The following is a 15,872-nucleotide window of genomic DNA, read 5'->3' as shown; positions in this document are numbered from 1 at the left end:
CTTGAAGTTGGACGGCTTAAAAGAAGGTATGAAATTAGGTACAACGGGTATGACCAGGCACATTTCGCCGGCTTGATGGAGACTTTTGGTTTAATATCTATACTTTTGATATTATATATCATTCGTTTGTCATCGTGCTACTGTAAAGGAAAGTTTTGTAATTCTATTTGGAGACTTTAAACAACGTCAACTAATTCCAGGTTTTAATATATTAAGAACAAAACATTTTTCCAACAAACGAGCATTGTTTATAGTAAAATAATCATACAGGATTGTCACGTTGACCTTCTCTTTAGTTGAAATTTCTCAAAATGGCGCAATTCTACTAACTAATATTTACAGGCACATGTCTCAGTTAGAAGAATTGCAAACTTGTTGTGTCGTGGAGAAACCAAGCATTACGTGGAACAGATGGCTAGCGACGTCCAACATGGTATGTCATTTAATAAGGGACTTGAATCAAACTAGATACATCCCTTATTATTAGGGTGGCTAGTCCTACACAAGCAGTGAATTTAAGCTCAAAATGAATTGTGGTTAAAACCTAACTTGAGTGCGGAGAAAAAGACAACTGAACGAAATTCTTCAGGCGCCCACAAATCCTGAGAAAAATATCCCCCAGCTTTCCCTTAGTTGCTTCACATCTCAAAAAAAGTTATTTGTGCGGTGGCTGCGCGAAAAACGTGGGGCCCGTTGTTACGGTTACAAAGTATGGAAAACGTTAACCGTACACTCTAAGAAATTGGAGTGTGATTTAACACCTTTATAAGTACTTTATATGGGTCCAAATTTGACACCGTTACAGGTGTACATTTACACCCCTGAAGGGATTTAATCACACTTACACTCTAAGAAAACGGGGTGTGCTTTAACACCTTTAAAAGTAGTTTATATGGGTCCAAATTTGACACCGTTACAGGGGTTCATTTACACCCCTTATAACACTTATTTGAGCAATTGGTGGCAAAGATAAGTATAAAATTGTGCATCAGAGGTGCAGTTTAACACCTTTTTATCTCTTATATCGCACGGAAAATGAATTTTTACTCTCGTATTAGTGTTGTGCAACTCCTTAAAGGGTGCGGCATAGCACCTTTCAGAGTGTCGCTTCACACCTTTAAGAGTGTCGCGTAACACCTTTAAAAGTGGGAGATTTTTTGGTAGGATAGTAGGAGAAATTCTAGTACTTTTCCTAGACTTAAGAGCAAAACCGATGACGTAAAAAAACACTATAGTAGCTACATTTTGACCACTCACGAGGCATAACTCAAATATCGAGTATGGTTTTCCTGTTTAATTAAATTTTGATTATCCGCCATTCCGCAGTATTATTAGCAATTAATGCTATATTCATAGCAGGGTTCCATCTTGAGAGAACTTCATCACCTATAGGGAGGAAAATTCTCACATGCAGAACTATACCTTTTTAAGCGAGGGTTGTTGCGTATAAAGTCATTTTTACGGGTTTATAAACTTCTGAAAAAGGCAGACAGTTTTCAATTCGTACAAAAGCATAGAGTATTAAATTAGTTTTGGAGGCTATAATATTCAAGCAGTAGATATAGACGTTCTTGTTAAATTTAATAATCTCTTTTCACTAAGAGTTTTTCGAGCACCAGAAACGCGTTTAATCTAATTTGCACTACAGATTTTACAAAAAAAAATTCATTTAGTACTCTAATTTTTCTCAAAATATTGATAAAACATGTCACAAAAGCAAGTCACCCACTTTGGCTTCTCAAGCTGGCCCTACTGTGAGGCCAGTATCTAACCTAGTCTCGGTTTTTAAGAGTATCGCTTAACACCTGTAAGAGTGTCGCCTAACACGTTTAGCATAGTTTTATGAAGGTACAACACCGCCAGATTACCAATTTCTTTGTTAATTTTATTTAAAGGATAAAACTGTTTTCTTTCATGAATATCATCTTTAAAAAAGGTTTAACAAGTACGTTTTTCAATAATATTTTACTGTTTGTATTGACTTTAATATTAAAACATTAATGAAAAATAAATGAAAGATCTTATTTAAGAAACCAGCAGTATTATAATTTTTCATGTTTAATTTCGAACGGTGTTTTAATAGTGTTATTTTACACCGAATTTACACTTTAAATTGGCCTCTAAAAACTCAAGCTAATAAAACACTCTTTTGGGTGTTTTTACGGTGTTTACACCGTTTTAACACCTTTTTAACACTTCCATTTCTTAGAGTGTACAAACATTTGAGCAAACTTCAAATGTAATGCCACTGTATTTTTTAGGAATTGGAACATCATTTGCGGTAAATTTTTGACAGTATTTGCGTAAAAAATGGAACATATATATTGATTGATTTTTTATTGCTCAAACTATTATCACAAGGTGAATAATCTAACACCAAGGACCTAGCTTTCCAGCTTAGAAATGAGGGTATTGTGTGTCCGGTTCTCTCTAACGAACGTCTCATCTCGTGCGTTCCTAAAACTTGATATCCCAAGGCTAGGCCGAATGTATCTACTGTAGAGAAAATGGTGGTTGAACACCCGAAGTTTTTCTCTCCTAACATTTTTTCTCGGCGCCAACTAACATCAGCCGCGGAAAGCTGGCTCTCACTAAAAAAATTCCACCCCCTTATAAAAGGTACGAAACTTCAGATTTGGATTGGAGGTTGGGTCCGCTTGCGATGAGCTTCTCGGCCAATAGAGAGACGGAGATCTTATTAGACGATCAGAGTTTACGTTACGGCGGAGCAAGTTACAAATAACGAAACGGATTTAGGGCTCTCAAAACAAACTCAGTATCCGTGCCAGAAAAAAATAATTCTGTCGGCTTCTAATTTATCCATTATGTCGACTTAATCACCCTCTTTAAAAACGTTAGCACTCCACACGATACGCCGTTGCCATAAAAAACGTAAACACCGTGGATGAACCCTCCATGCTCGAACTTACTCTGATAAAAAAAATTAACCCCGCCTGTTTTACTTCACTCTCCACCACTGTGGATCGCTGCTTCAAAAGCTCGTTCTCGGTCGTGGCCGAGATTTTAGAAATTTTATCTCTCCATTCACGCGAGCTCCGTTGAAAACTTTAAAAAGCTTAACGTCAGAACTTTCAGACACAGAGGCTACGGCAAAAAATCTTATATAGGAAATTGGTGTAAGATTATTCTACTTGTGCTATTATTCAAACAATTGAACAATATTTCGCATTCGAATAACATTACAGTCTGTGTATTTGACGCCTTATATTAAAAGTGAATAGGCTACAGAAAGTATAGAAATTGAAGTCTGTGGCGCCTTTTCCTGTGGTTTTAAAGAAAACTCTTGAGCAGACGACGCGTAAAAGATAAAGTCAAACCAGATTGGCGGTATTCGAACTTCCCTCCGTTTAGAGCAGCCAATCGTGCTTCAAAGCAATTACATCATCGAAAGTAGTTCGAGTGAGGAAATGTAAAGCCCCGCCCATTGACATGCGCGATAACCACTGGATGTTTTACTTCCAACAGCAACACGTAGATGGCGAAAAAATCTACTTTTTGGCGCGAAATTTAAAATGCTTAGTTACAGATCATTGGTGTTGCTATAGGTAACGTTAGTTCAAATCATAATGAAAAGGTGAATATTTGTGTTTTATGTATATTTCCTGCCACGTACACATTATTTATTACTAAACAATAAAGGGTTTACATTTATTATTATTAATCCTGACGTTATGAAAAATGGTTTAAATTATTGGTAGACCGAGCGATGATGCCTTGATTGTAAAATACCTGCCCTTGCGTCTTTGCAAGTTCACGTCTTTTTTTTCAATAAAAGACTAACAGTTTTCTAATAGGTAATTTGTTTGAAGGATCATTTTTCTGTGAACGTTTGCAGTTAATTGCAGGATGAGGAGAGTAGTCTTTGTAAAGAGCGGCTCTTGGAGTCAATTTAGCTCCCACAAAAGTAAATAATGACGATAATGACTTGTTTTGTTATGGTCTTAACTTTGCATTAATTTTGCCCAAGCAAAGTAAGTTTAACACACATTCATTCTACTTCATAATTGCGATTACTTACGTTTTTGGCCAATTCAATTAACTTCAAGCGTAGCACTTTACAAAAACGTCTCTCCTCAATAAATAACAAAAACAATCCTGATTGTAAACGAGCAAGAGATGTTATTAAATCCAAACTTGTTATACATTTCCTCTGTCCATTCTTTTATTCATCTCAGACATAGATATTGTGAATGCATCAGTTGGTTTTGGGGCTTCAATTGAAGGAACTGCATTTGGGAGTTTCTTTATTATTTCTACCAAAGCAATTCAGAGAAAAATGATAATGCTAACGAAGTGGCTATTAGTAAACCATTAGTCTTTCATTGATAGAACAAGACATTATCTTGCAAAAGACGGAAGTGCCGGTATTATCCTTTTAAGGCATCATTGCTTGGTCCACCGATATATTTAAACATTGTTTCCTAACGTTGGGATTATTTGGGAAATATACATCCATTTCAGTGTTTCTGCAACTCGGGATTGGACATTTACAACTCATATTTATTTAAGAAATAATAAATTTAAATCCTAAAGACAACTTATTCCCATAGTTATACAATAATAATAAAAAACTCATGGACTTAAAAATATTAACTTATATTGTTTAGTAATAAACAAAGTGTATGTTGTTTAAAACATGGCAAGAAATATATTTTAAAATCTATATAATACCACGAATATTCATCTTTTTATTAAGATTTGAACTAACATCATCTATAGCAAAGCCAATGTTCTAAAACGAAGCAATTTCGGCAATTTCAATTTCCCGCCATCTACGTGTTGCTGTTGGAAGTAAAACATCCAGTAGTTAGCGCGCATGTCAATGGGCGGGGTTTACCTTTCCCCACTCGGTCTAATAGTCACGTGTACCAGGAACTATAACTTCAAGAGGTAGGGATACAAAGGTACAAGTGATTCGCCGCCGCGTTACTGTGGTTTTCCGCTAAGGCGGGGACGTTTAAGAGAGCGAGAGAAATAACACGTTTCATAACAACGCGGAAGTTCTTCACTTTCTGTACGTAGTAGCCTATTCACTTTTGCTTATATGCAATGTTAGGACCCGGTCTATGAAGTCAACATCAATTTTTTATTGTGACTAAAATATATTCAATATATTTGAATGAATCGTTTGGAATTTAATCATTATATTTGTCAAATAACGTCATAAGGTTTTTTCTAAATATGAGACATTGAACATCATGATGGATATTGATTTAAACAATTAGTGGAAAGTGTTGTGAATAATCTATAAGATGTAAAATTTCGTACATTTCCCCTGTACAATTTGTGCAAAACATTGAGCTTGTAGAGTCCGCATTATCATAATAATAAATTTTTGAAGAAAACCCCGCAAAGATTCGACTATCTCCTTTTAAAAAAGCCTATCAAGGTGTGGCTTTTAAAGAGAAATGAAAGGCCTAAAGTTACTTTAGATCGTTTCCAAAATTTTTTGTCAATGTTAATATAAAATTTTTCTACTCAAATTTCAGCAATTCAGATTAGAAAAGGAACGTTTACTTGGAACCTGGATGAGAAGGAAGTGCCGTCTCTTCGGGACATTAATTTGAATGTGTCCCGCGGCTCGTTGGTGGCCGTGGTTGGTCCGGTGGATTCTGGCAAGTCTTCCCTCTTGTCCGCTCTGGTTTCCGTAATGTAGAAGGTGGAGGGGGAAGTGAGAGTGGCCGGAAGAGTGGGATACGTCACTCAACAACCCTGGATCCAGAACGCCTCACTCAGACAGAACATACTCTTAGTCGATGACATGGACCAGGATAGATACAACAACGTCATACGCGCATGCGCCCTTCAACCAGACCTCGACCAACTACCCTCTGACGACAAAACGGAGATCGGAGAAAGAGTATGTATCATTAAAACCAAAAATGTTTTGAGAAAACACCTTAATTATGAGCAAAATTTTCTTTCCCGCCGTAATATCGTCAGGGTAAAAAACAAAGACGAAGTCATTGACAGTAAAAAAGGAGTAGAATCTGGCTTCGGAAATTTTCTGCAATGTCCTTTTTATTCTCCGAGAAAATGAAAAGGAGATGAATTTTCCGCGCTTTTATAATGATAACCTTAAATCTTAACTCCCACATAGGGAGAAAGGGGAATGTTGGAAAACTAGGTTATAACTTATCAGGCGGCATTACCATCTGCCCTCTAGTGAAAATTTTGAAAAGAAAAAATAAATCGTCCGCAATCAGTACGAACATTTTTGAAAATAGTATTTTGTGTTTGGAAAGAGGGCGCAAAATAATAACTCAGTACTGAAACAGTAACCCATGTGACGAGAAGGAACCAAATTAATGCCGTTCAACCTCCTTTTTCCCACTGTGCTAGTTTAGGCTCGCGGAGTAAAATCAACCCTCAACACGTTTCCATTTCTTTTACACCCTCATGCCATTTTAAGACGGGGGTTTTAAAACAAAGAAATGTTGTTATTCTCCTTTGCTTCTTAAAGACGTTTAGAAATAAAGATCAAACGCGCGTGATAAAATTAGGGCGAATGAATTTCATAGGAAGTAACACTAGAGCAGTGTTTAAATTCGGTGCGACTTAATATGATTGCACTATCCAGTCTTTGGATATTCTAATAATAATGAGTGCATTTGTGGATGTTATCGATCACACATGCCCAAACGAACGTCTTCCCTATCGCTGTACTCGAAAAACCTGGCAAAAATACGTTTATTCAAATTATTCAAAGTTCCAAACTATTGCTTTCTTTAGTAATGTCTTAGTTTCCTGATTTTACATGACTAGGTATCAATTTAAGTGGTGGTCAAAAGCAAAGGGTCAACGTGGCCAGAGCAATTTATCGCGATGACGATGTTTATCTCTTCGATGACCCGTTGGGGGCGGTTGACTCGCATGTGGCTAAACATCTCTTTAACGAAGTCATCGGACCAAAGGGATTACTTCGAAAAAAAGTAAATAACATTACCCATATATTTTCTATGAAAGCGCCAAGCATCCATTATTCTAAATAAGATATCGACGTATCTTTTCTTTTAATTCCACTAACACCAATAACAGTTGAATATCGCAGTCCAGAAAGTAATCAGTGTCTTTATTGTGAAATAAATACAGATTTTGATTTAAATTCGAGCAAATTCAATAAAAGTGGCTCGAAACGAGTTCAAAATATATTTATGCTCAGCATGCTCCAAGTTTCTAGCTAAGGCAAAAGAAACATTTTGAGTTACTGTCTTTTGAAAGTTGCTTGTTTTTCATAGTTCTTTGCTCGCTCGACAAATAGGTTTTCAATCTATTATAGACGAGAGTTTTGGTGACACACAACTTGAGCTTCATCCGAGAGGTGGACGAGATCTTCTTCATGAACAACGGACAAATCATCGAGAGGGGAACCTATGACGAAATCATGACTCGTCAGGGATTTGCTAGAGATTATTTGGCGCAACACATGGGCCACGAGAATAAAGAAGAACCGTCGTGAGTAAAATTGGAGCTGTATCCACACTTTCTAGCAAAAAGCCAAAAGCTTAAATCCATGTACTTTTCGAGTTAACGAATCTAATTTCTTTACGAATAACTGCAATGTGGCGAGAACTCTTTAGTATTAGTTTAAAAAAAACACGCTTTGCTTATTTAAGAATTTTGGTAATGAAATTTTTGTAGCACGTTAAACATCAAAGTTAAAAGATATCATATTGCATCCCAAGGAAAAGTCTCAGATGAAAATGAGTCAAAACTCGTGACTAAAGAAATCCTAAAAGAAGGAAATGTATGTACTTTTCAATATACGAGGGAAATTTGGACTTTTCTTTGGTTGTTGAACACTATAAAGCTTTAAACACATTTTCTATCTTGATAATGTTAATGCGCATGGGCAGATATCCGTATCAGAATACAAGCAATATTTTAAAGCCTATGGTATAACATGGTGTTCGATCATCGAAGTAATAACCACCACTGCTGCAGTCTTAAATTTCGCGTCCGTCTACTGGTTGTCTCTTTGGTGTGCGGATTCCAAGGAAGATTTTAAAACGAGCAAAGATCTGAAAGCAACTCGTGTTGTGGTCTTTTTCATTCTTGGTCTAAGCCAAGCCATTTTGACATTTACCGCTATAATCATGAACGCCTTTCGCTGTCTACGAGCGGCAGAGTGTTTACATGAGAAAATGTTCGCCAGTGTATCTCGTTCTCCCATGTCTTTCTTCGACACGACCCCCATTGGAAGGATACTCAACCGTTTCTCCCAAGACATCGACGCCCTCGACCAGCAATTACCTCCACTGTTAAGACTAACCAATAGAGGATTGATTTTTTTAGTGGTTTTCCCGATAGGAATTGCAATATTTTTACCATTATTCATAATTCCCTGCATTGCTGTTGTCGCTGGATACTTTTTATTTCAGGTAAGAACCCGATTTTAGTCTCCTGTCATAAGTATTTTTTCTATATCACACTCAATTTTTAATTGTTGAGGTTAATTACGGAATTCTTACTGAGTGAACGGTAGTCGGTTTCGATCTTTATTAATCTGGCGGTTGGCTGCATTTCAGAGCTTGGAGTGCTTCAACTGAGATTATTAAAAAATATAAAACATATCAATTAGCATTAAATACAGAAAATTGTACTATCTATATTTCCTAATTCTATTAGAGGTTTTATATGGTTTTTTAGAAAGTTTTATAAGCGTAGTAGGCCCCTTAAAAAGGCTGGAAAGACCAAAATTCAAGAGAAAAATTTAGTTCCACAGCGTCGATAATATTAAATTTACAACTATTTTTATGATATTGTATCATAATGTATTAAAGTTCAGTATTATCAGACAATAGACAATTTATATTATTATATCAGGGATAGATTTAATTTTAGAAGTAGCAATGGAGAACAGATTAATCTGGGCGCGCGTTAATCCCGGACCCCCTTCCACGGGACGGAGGGGGAGTATGAAAGAAGAGGCGGGTCATAGCGACAGAGGTAAAAAGGAATAACGGATTTTTCGCCGTCCCAGTCAGAAACGACATTTAAACGTAGCCAATAAGATAATTTATATTTTCGTTACGTGTTGGAGGGAGGGGCTCTTTACTGGGCTATGAGTCGGAGTGAAGTAAATACTAACCGTTATCCATTCCTACTTCTAAAATTAAATCTATCCCTGATTATATAAACTATAGCTAGCAAAAATAATAAAAACACGGAGCCGGAGAGAGAGAGGGGAGGTGAGGGGGATTTTCAGTTAAGCCCCCTGTGAGGTCACTGTGCACTGTCGATGTGGCGAGGAAAGGGGAACTCGGTTTACCAAAAGGAGTCTGACCTGGAAGTTTTATGGGAACAGAAGGAATGGGAGAGAAGGTTAGGTAGAGAGCTTGAAACAAACAAGACGACCCAAGGGCTCCTAATAGTAGCCACATCGTACTGTACTAAACAGGCGTACAGAAAATTTGAATGAATAGCCCCTCGATGCTCCACCATTAACTGTGCTAAAATGATTACCCGTAATTCTGACTTCATAGAGGAACAAAACATTTGAGTGATTAGCCTCTCCATGACATATCTTTCACCGTTTCACAGTGCCAAATTCCTTTCCCAATGAGTGATTAGCCTCTCGGTGCGTTTGAAAGCGTAACATTCTTGATTAAGGTTTTTTAAATTCTTTAAGCAGTGGTAAAATGATTGGTCGTAAGCGTTATTTCAATAAATGTAGTTATGTTATAATTGTACTACCTCGAGTCCACAAGCTAGTATATATTTTCCTTTTCTTTTAAATTTTTTCTCGATTTCTGGAGAAATAGACGTAACTTCCAGTAATAAACACCGTCTTAAGACCATTCTAAAAATAACATCAGTATATAGTTCCTTTTGCTTTTAAAATTTTCCTCGATTTCTTTGAATTTTGAAATAGGGAAGCGGGATTGAATGCGTAAAATCCTTATTGTCGAAAGCTGACAGAAATTTTAAAGGGAGTAGGAAACCTCCCATTTAAATCAATGCAATACCATCATCCTATCTCTCGCCTTAAATACATCGAATAAACGTAAAACACAATTCACAATGCTTAACCTTACTAGTACAATTAAATGCAATGCTTAATCCTCTCCTATTCAGTCTCACTTCAATGACGAAAGAAAAATAGCACCTCATCACATTCCTCTCCCATTCACTCTCCCTTCAAATGACGAACAAAAAATTTTGTACTACCAAAGGCATTTTCTGTACACTACAACGTCGCCTACAATGCCGCCAACAGGACAGGCCTAACTAATACTCACATCGTAGATGTTCATCATATGATTATGCTAAAAATCCAAAAGCGAGATAACCTTTCAGGCTAGTCAAAAACTTTAACCACGAGTGTGTTAATTCATTTCCCATTTTGTAGAATATTGTAAAAATTCAAATGCTTAAAGGGTCATCATACTTGTGAAACTTTGTCTAACGTAAATTTCCATGTAGGTCAAAATATTGTATAAATGGTATTTTAGTATTATGGCAAAAGTAATATAAGAAACCTCCCTACGGGAGGAAAGTGTACAAAGGCGAATTTTTCCCGATACATCCTCGTACCGCCAATGTCCCCGCGCACTTATACGGCCGTAAACAAAGTTTAAAAAATAGGGCTGGGCCGCGTAGAGCGTAGGAATACATTCTCTGATCTCGCGATTACGTCGGCTGCTTAAGCGATTGCGTCGGCTGCTTAAGCGATTGCGTCGGCTGCTTAAGCGATTGCGTCGGCTGCTTAAGTGATTGCGTCGGCTGCTTAAGTTTGTCAATTTCACAAACTCATTGTAATTTTAAACTTTTCCAATGAAATAATTCATGCAGTATTTTTAGATTTTGATGATAATCAATCATTAATAGACAGGCAGTGACTAGATTGTAGGATTTTCATAGGTCTTTGCGTAAAATTTGAAATAAACCCTTACTTTGCCAAGGTATATGACTAACACTATACATAGATTTCAAAATGGTGTTATTATCTTTCTCGAAATTTTATTCTTGTATTCATAATTTTCATCTTCTTCTTGGCTTCACAATAAACTAGATTTTCGTTTCGAAATAAAAGTATGTGAATATTTATTAACAAAATCAGGAATCTCCTGTTTCTTTAAGACAGACGGCTAAGCAGACTACACTAGTTTGAAGCGCTTTTTCCTCTTTCCTTTTCCAACGACCATATCGAAAGACTACCGTACCTTGTCCATGAGCAATAGTGTCTGAATATGGTATTTGGCGGTACGAGGATGTATCGCGTGTTTTAACGTTATGCCTATGGCGTCTTGTATACTTCCCTCCCGTAGGGAGGTTTCTTATATTACTTCTGGTAATACTCCCTGTTATTTTTGCCTTGTGTTGCTGTGTAAAGAAATCCTACAAAACCTGCGGCTTAAATTTTCTATTTTCACAAAATAAAAGTAAAACTAAAATATGGAAAACAGTTTTCGGAAGTTTGATGCCTGTAATAATTTTGTCGCTTTGTCGCTATCATTGAGGGATAACAATAGGATAGTGTTTACACTAGTTGCGATTAGAGCTTTGAATAATTATATAAAAAACACTTGGTTTGCCCAAGCCTTAAAAACAAAACGATAAGAGCTTTTCCAGTTGACTGAAGCGTGGATATTTTTTTCTATATAATTTTAAAAACAATCCGTATTTTACAACTCCTTAGAATTTAATTCAATCTCCTGATTTTACTGGTAATGGATTTATTTCCTATAAATTAATTGAAATAAAAAGTTACTTACCTCAGATTTTTCAACAACAATTCACTTATATGTTTTTAATGATAGAATTATTTGAAAGATAAAACACGTTCTCCCTTGAAAAAAAAAATAAATTTCATGATAAAATGTTTTAGGTAAATGGAATTTCCATTTCCTGGCTTACATTAAAGCCTTTCTCAGATCTTATCTTTGAAAGTTATTACATTCTTTAATATAATTGTCTAACAAGAATTTCACCTGAATTTTGAGAATAAAAATTGGCGTCTTTTCAGTCACGTGGAACATTATATAGTACTAATTTATTATATTGAAATCACAGCTTCTGCAAACTCTGAAAGTCTTTATCGCTGCCACTACGGGATTGGAATCAAATGTAGTCTCTATAGAAAGAGTTGACGAATACTGTCGATTGGAGTCTGAAGCCGAATGGGAGAAGCCAGAATGTCAACCTCCATCTGACTGGCCTCAACGAGGACAAATCATTTTCCTGGACTATAGTACTAGATATCGCGAAGGATTAAATTTGGTCTTGAAGGACATAGATGTCAGGATCGAAGCCGGAGAGAAGGTGGGCGTGGTGGGGCGGACAGGCGCTGGAAAGTCGTCGCTGACGCTGGCGCTCTTCCGTCTCATCGAGGGGGTGCGTGGTCAGATCGTCATAGACGGAGTGGGGTTGGAGGGATTGGGCTTGTCCGATTTGAGATCGCGGCTGACCATCATCCCCCAAGAGCCCGTCCTCTTTTCGGGCACGTTGAGACTCAACCTGGATCCCTTCGGGCAACAAGATGACCAGCGACTGTGGGCTGCCCTTGAACACTCGCACCTGAAGTCCTTCGTGGCGTCACTTGAGCAGGGACTGGATCACCCCGTGACCGAAGGAGGACAGAATCTGAGCGTTGGGCAGCGTCAGTTGGTTTGCTTGGCTCGTTCCCTGTTAAGGAACACAAAGATCCTCATCTTGGATGAAGCGACTGCCTCGGTCGACATGGACACCGACGATCTCATTCAAGAGACCATCAAGAAGGAATTCGCCGACTCTACCATCATCACCATCGCGCACAGAATTAACACCATTTTGGACTACGACAAGTCAGTTCATTTACCAATTTAAAGGCTTATTGCTTCAAACTGACAAACTAACATTTTGTCCTTTATCTGTTCGTAGGGTGATGGTTCTCGATCAGGGTAGAATTTCGGAATTCGACTCTCCACATGCTCTCTTGAAGAATGAGCAATCAATGTTCTACGACTTGGCCAAAGATGCCAACATACTCTAAATCACCTTAGTTGTAAACTTTGCAATTAGTGTTTTATACATTATCAGTCCAAAGAATCACTCGTTATTATAATTATTCTGCGTTGTAGCAAAAGGCATAACAAAAAGTAGGCTCTATATTTGTCTCGAATATTCAGTTTTGTTTTGATTTCATTCTTGAAGAAACTAAAAAGTGAAGCAGTGACTTCCTTTAAAATGTGCTTAACGGAGGAAGATTCCATTTTTATTAATAAAAACACGTGGCTGAACCAACGTACCCTGGAGAAAATTGTTTATAATTTAGAACCTAATAAACAGGCCATTAAGCAAAACCTTAGTGAGATAAGTCCGTACCTTGGTACGGACTTATCTCACTAAGGTTTTGCCATTGCAATTAAACAAATCTAAAGAGCGATTTCTGAAACTTTATTTTGACACCTGCGATAAAGTTTGGTACTTTTTTATATTGAAGTGAATGGATATTTCATAAACTCGTTATTTCCTAACTTTTCTTTTAAAAAGATAATTAAATTAACATTGGCAATTTTTCATTGTGAACGCTCGCAGTGAGTGAACCGTTTGGATGTTTACATACGAACTGTGTTTATGGCTAGCAATCACACCAACGCTAGCCAAACGCTTACCTCCAATAGCAAACGTTTTCGACACTTAACGTTGGCTCATGTATAAGGTTCATTTCTATTATAAATGAACACCATATTTAGATGGCGCTACTAAGCAGACCAATAGCTGGGAATAGCGAGGGGGACGTTTGGAGCACAACGCTCTAGGATGCCGTAGGCATCAGGTTGTTAAATATTGTAACTCTTTAATCTGTAACTCGTAATAAATAAGTTGGTAATTAGTAATAAAATAGCATCCCAATTATTATTACCTACATACACGACAATTTCAGTAGTAATATTCATTTGAAGTAGGAATTAGCTCTCATTCCACGCATGCATTTAAAAATGTCCATTCTTAGTTCTGGCTCGTTTTTTGAGAGAGACTGTTTAAAAGTTCCACTAAGGGACTGAAGCATCAGTGGAACCAAGCATGAAGTTTAAGCGTGGGTTATTTAACCGTGAGTGAGCAAAGCAAGCTTTTTACCTCTCCGAGTGACGTATGTCACGGAGAGGTTCTAATTTCGACGTGTCTGTGTGCCAAAATATACGCGACGGAGAAAATATAGCTTTTCTCCACGTTGTTACTGAACGCAGCCTAGGTAAATAAGTTTGTAGGTAGTGCTTCAATCACCCCAGAGAGGTAATAATTTGGTTTCTTAACTTGTTTGTAGTAATATAAACATTTGGTGATAATACACGGGAATAAATTAATTCTGTCTGTCTGTCTGTCTGTTGTTACACCCACGTGACCGCGTTCGAGGTTTGCAAATCGGAGCAAACGTGTGCTCAATTTCCGGAAATTTCGAAAATTGTATTGTATTACACTCCATTGCCTGTCTAACAACACCATCCTCTGGTCTTTGTCCATCCCACGTGGACACCAGTCTGTACACACTGGCTTCTAATCACCACCCTCTTGTGGTCTTTGTCCATCCCACATGAACACTAGTCTGTACAGACTGTTAAAAAAGTCTTTGCGCGTTGCGTTTTTCGCACATAGTTTACTATATTTCAAAAACTATTCAAGCTAGCGCTCTGGAATAAAGTGCGTTATAAAAGTTTTGCATTTCTCTTTCATATTTTACCCGTTCCAAAGTTGTCCTTTGCATACTTATACCGGAAACCGGAAATGTCAAAATTATCAACTTTGAAAATATTGGATTCTCGAGGATATAAATGCGATTTTCGGAATCCTTGGGGTCGATTCATATTTGAAAAGTGTTCACCAAATTCAATTCGGATGAATAGGTCACGAGTAATCAGCCTTTATTCAAAATCTGGCAAACTTGGTTAGATTGGCGATAATTCATAATCGAGTATCGAATCTTTGTCGTAATAATGCTTGTTAGATGTTATGACACTTTATGCATATATATATGATTGGTCTTTTGGCGCAATACTTTGAAACAAATCAGACGTTCATTAAAGGGATGGTGAAGTGGAAAATAAAGTCATTTTTTATTAATTCTTCTATAAGACCAATCTGCATCGTGAAACATCCAGGAAATAACACCGAACGATTTTTAAACGACAATTAGTTTGAAATTTCATGGATAATTTTAAATAGGGATCTCCGACCAATCGCGTAGCGCCCCGCCTTTTTATCAACAATTTTCTCTTGGCACGCTCCGTGTTGAATAAATTTATCGCGAGACTTGAAAAAATTTGCACTATGTGACAATTGTGGCGCGAGACATGGAGTGTGCCACGAAAATTTTGTTAACGAAAAGGCACGGCGTTACGGGATTGGTCGGAGTTCCTTTTTTGAAATTATTCTTAAAATCTTAACCTAATTTGAATATTAAAATCAATGGGAGGTATTTCCTGAATTTTTCATTATGCATACTGGTAATCAATAAAAAAATCACTTTATTTTCCACTTCCCACTCCCTTTAAGAGAAAACTCGCGTCTTTTGAAGAGGAGAAGCGGTTTGAAAATTTTGTTATTTGGGCCATGATATCATAATATTTAGAACTCATATTAATTACGTCTAGGTCTTCAGCCCGATTCATTGCAGCCTAGAGAAAATCTCACTCGTGATGGCGTATGCGCTTCACGAGATCCCTTCAAATAGACATATTCGACTATTCCAAATAAGAAACAACTTCAGAGGAGAGGGCTTCTATGCTAGGAATGTTCGCTACGCGATTGAGCTTCGCTAAACGGAGCCTGAGGTTGGCTATAGCCTCCCCCGTTTAGCGCAAATTTGAGGCCAGGGATAGATTTAATTTTAGAAGTGGGAATAGAGAATAGAGTAATCTAGGAACGCGTCA

General features: G+C 37.2%; 1 protein-coding gene across 1 annotated transcript; it reads left to right on the top strand.

Moving 5' to 3' along the window:
• Nucleotides 1-346: 346 nt before the first annotated feature.
• On the top strand, nt 347-13,224 carry LOC149713585 (ATP-binding cassette sub-family C member 1-like). The gene is made up of 10 exons (XM_089843965.1): nt 347-433; nt 590-749; nt 5,511-5,668; nt 5,744-5,881; nt 6,602-6,683; nt 6,787-6,953; nt 7,301-7,476; nt 7,832-8,402; nt 12,019-12,806; nt 12,883-13,224. The coding sequence occupies exons 1-10, from the start codon at nt 347-349 to the stop codon at nt 12,992-12,994; spliced, it is 2,439 nt and encodes an 812-aa protein (XP_089700091.1). The 3' UTR covers nt 12,995-13,224.
• Nucleotides 13,225-15,872: the final 2,648 nt, after the last annotated feature.

The sequence above is a fragment of the Phalangium opilio genome, unplaced genomic scaffold (genome assembly GCF_054372755.1).
Source record: "Phalangium opilio isolate 3A_F unplaced genomic scaffold, DU_Popi_V2 ptg000009l_1, whole genome shotgun sequence".
Classification (NCBI taxonomy): Eukaryota; Metazoa; Arthropoda; class Arachnida; order Opiliones; family Phalangiidae; genus Phalangium; species Phalangium opilio.
The sequence above is the reverse complement of the archived record's forward strand: the minus strand, read 5'-3'. Positions and strand labels throughout refer to the sequence as shown.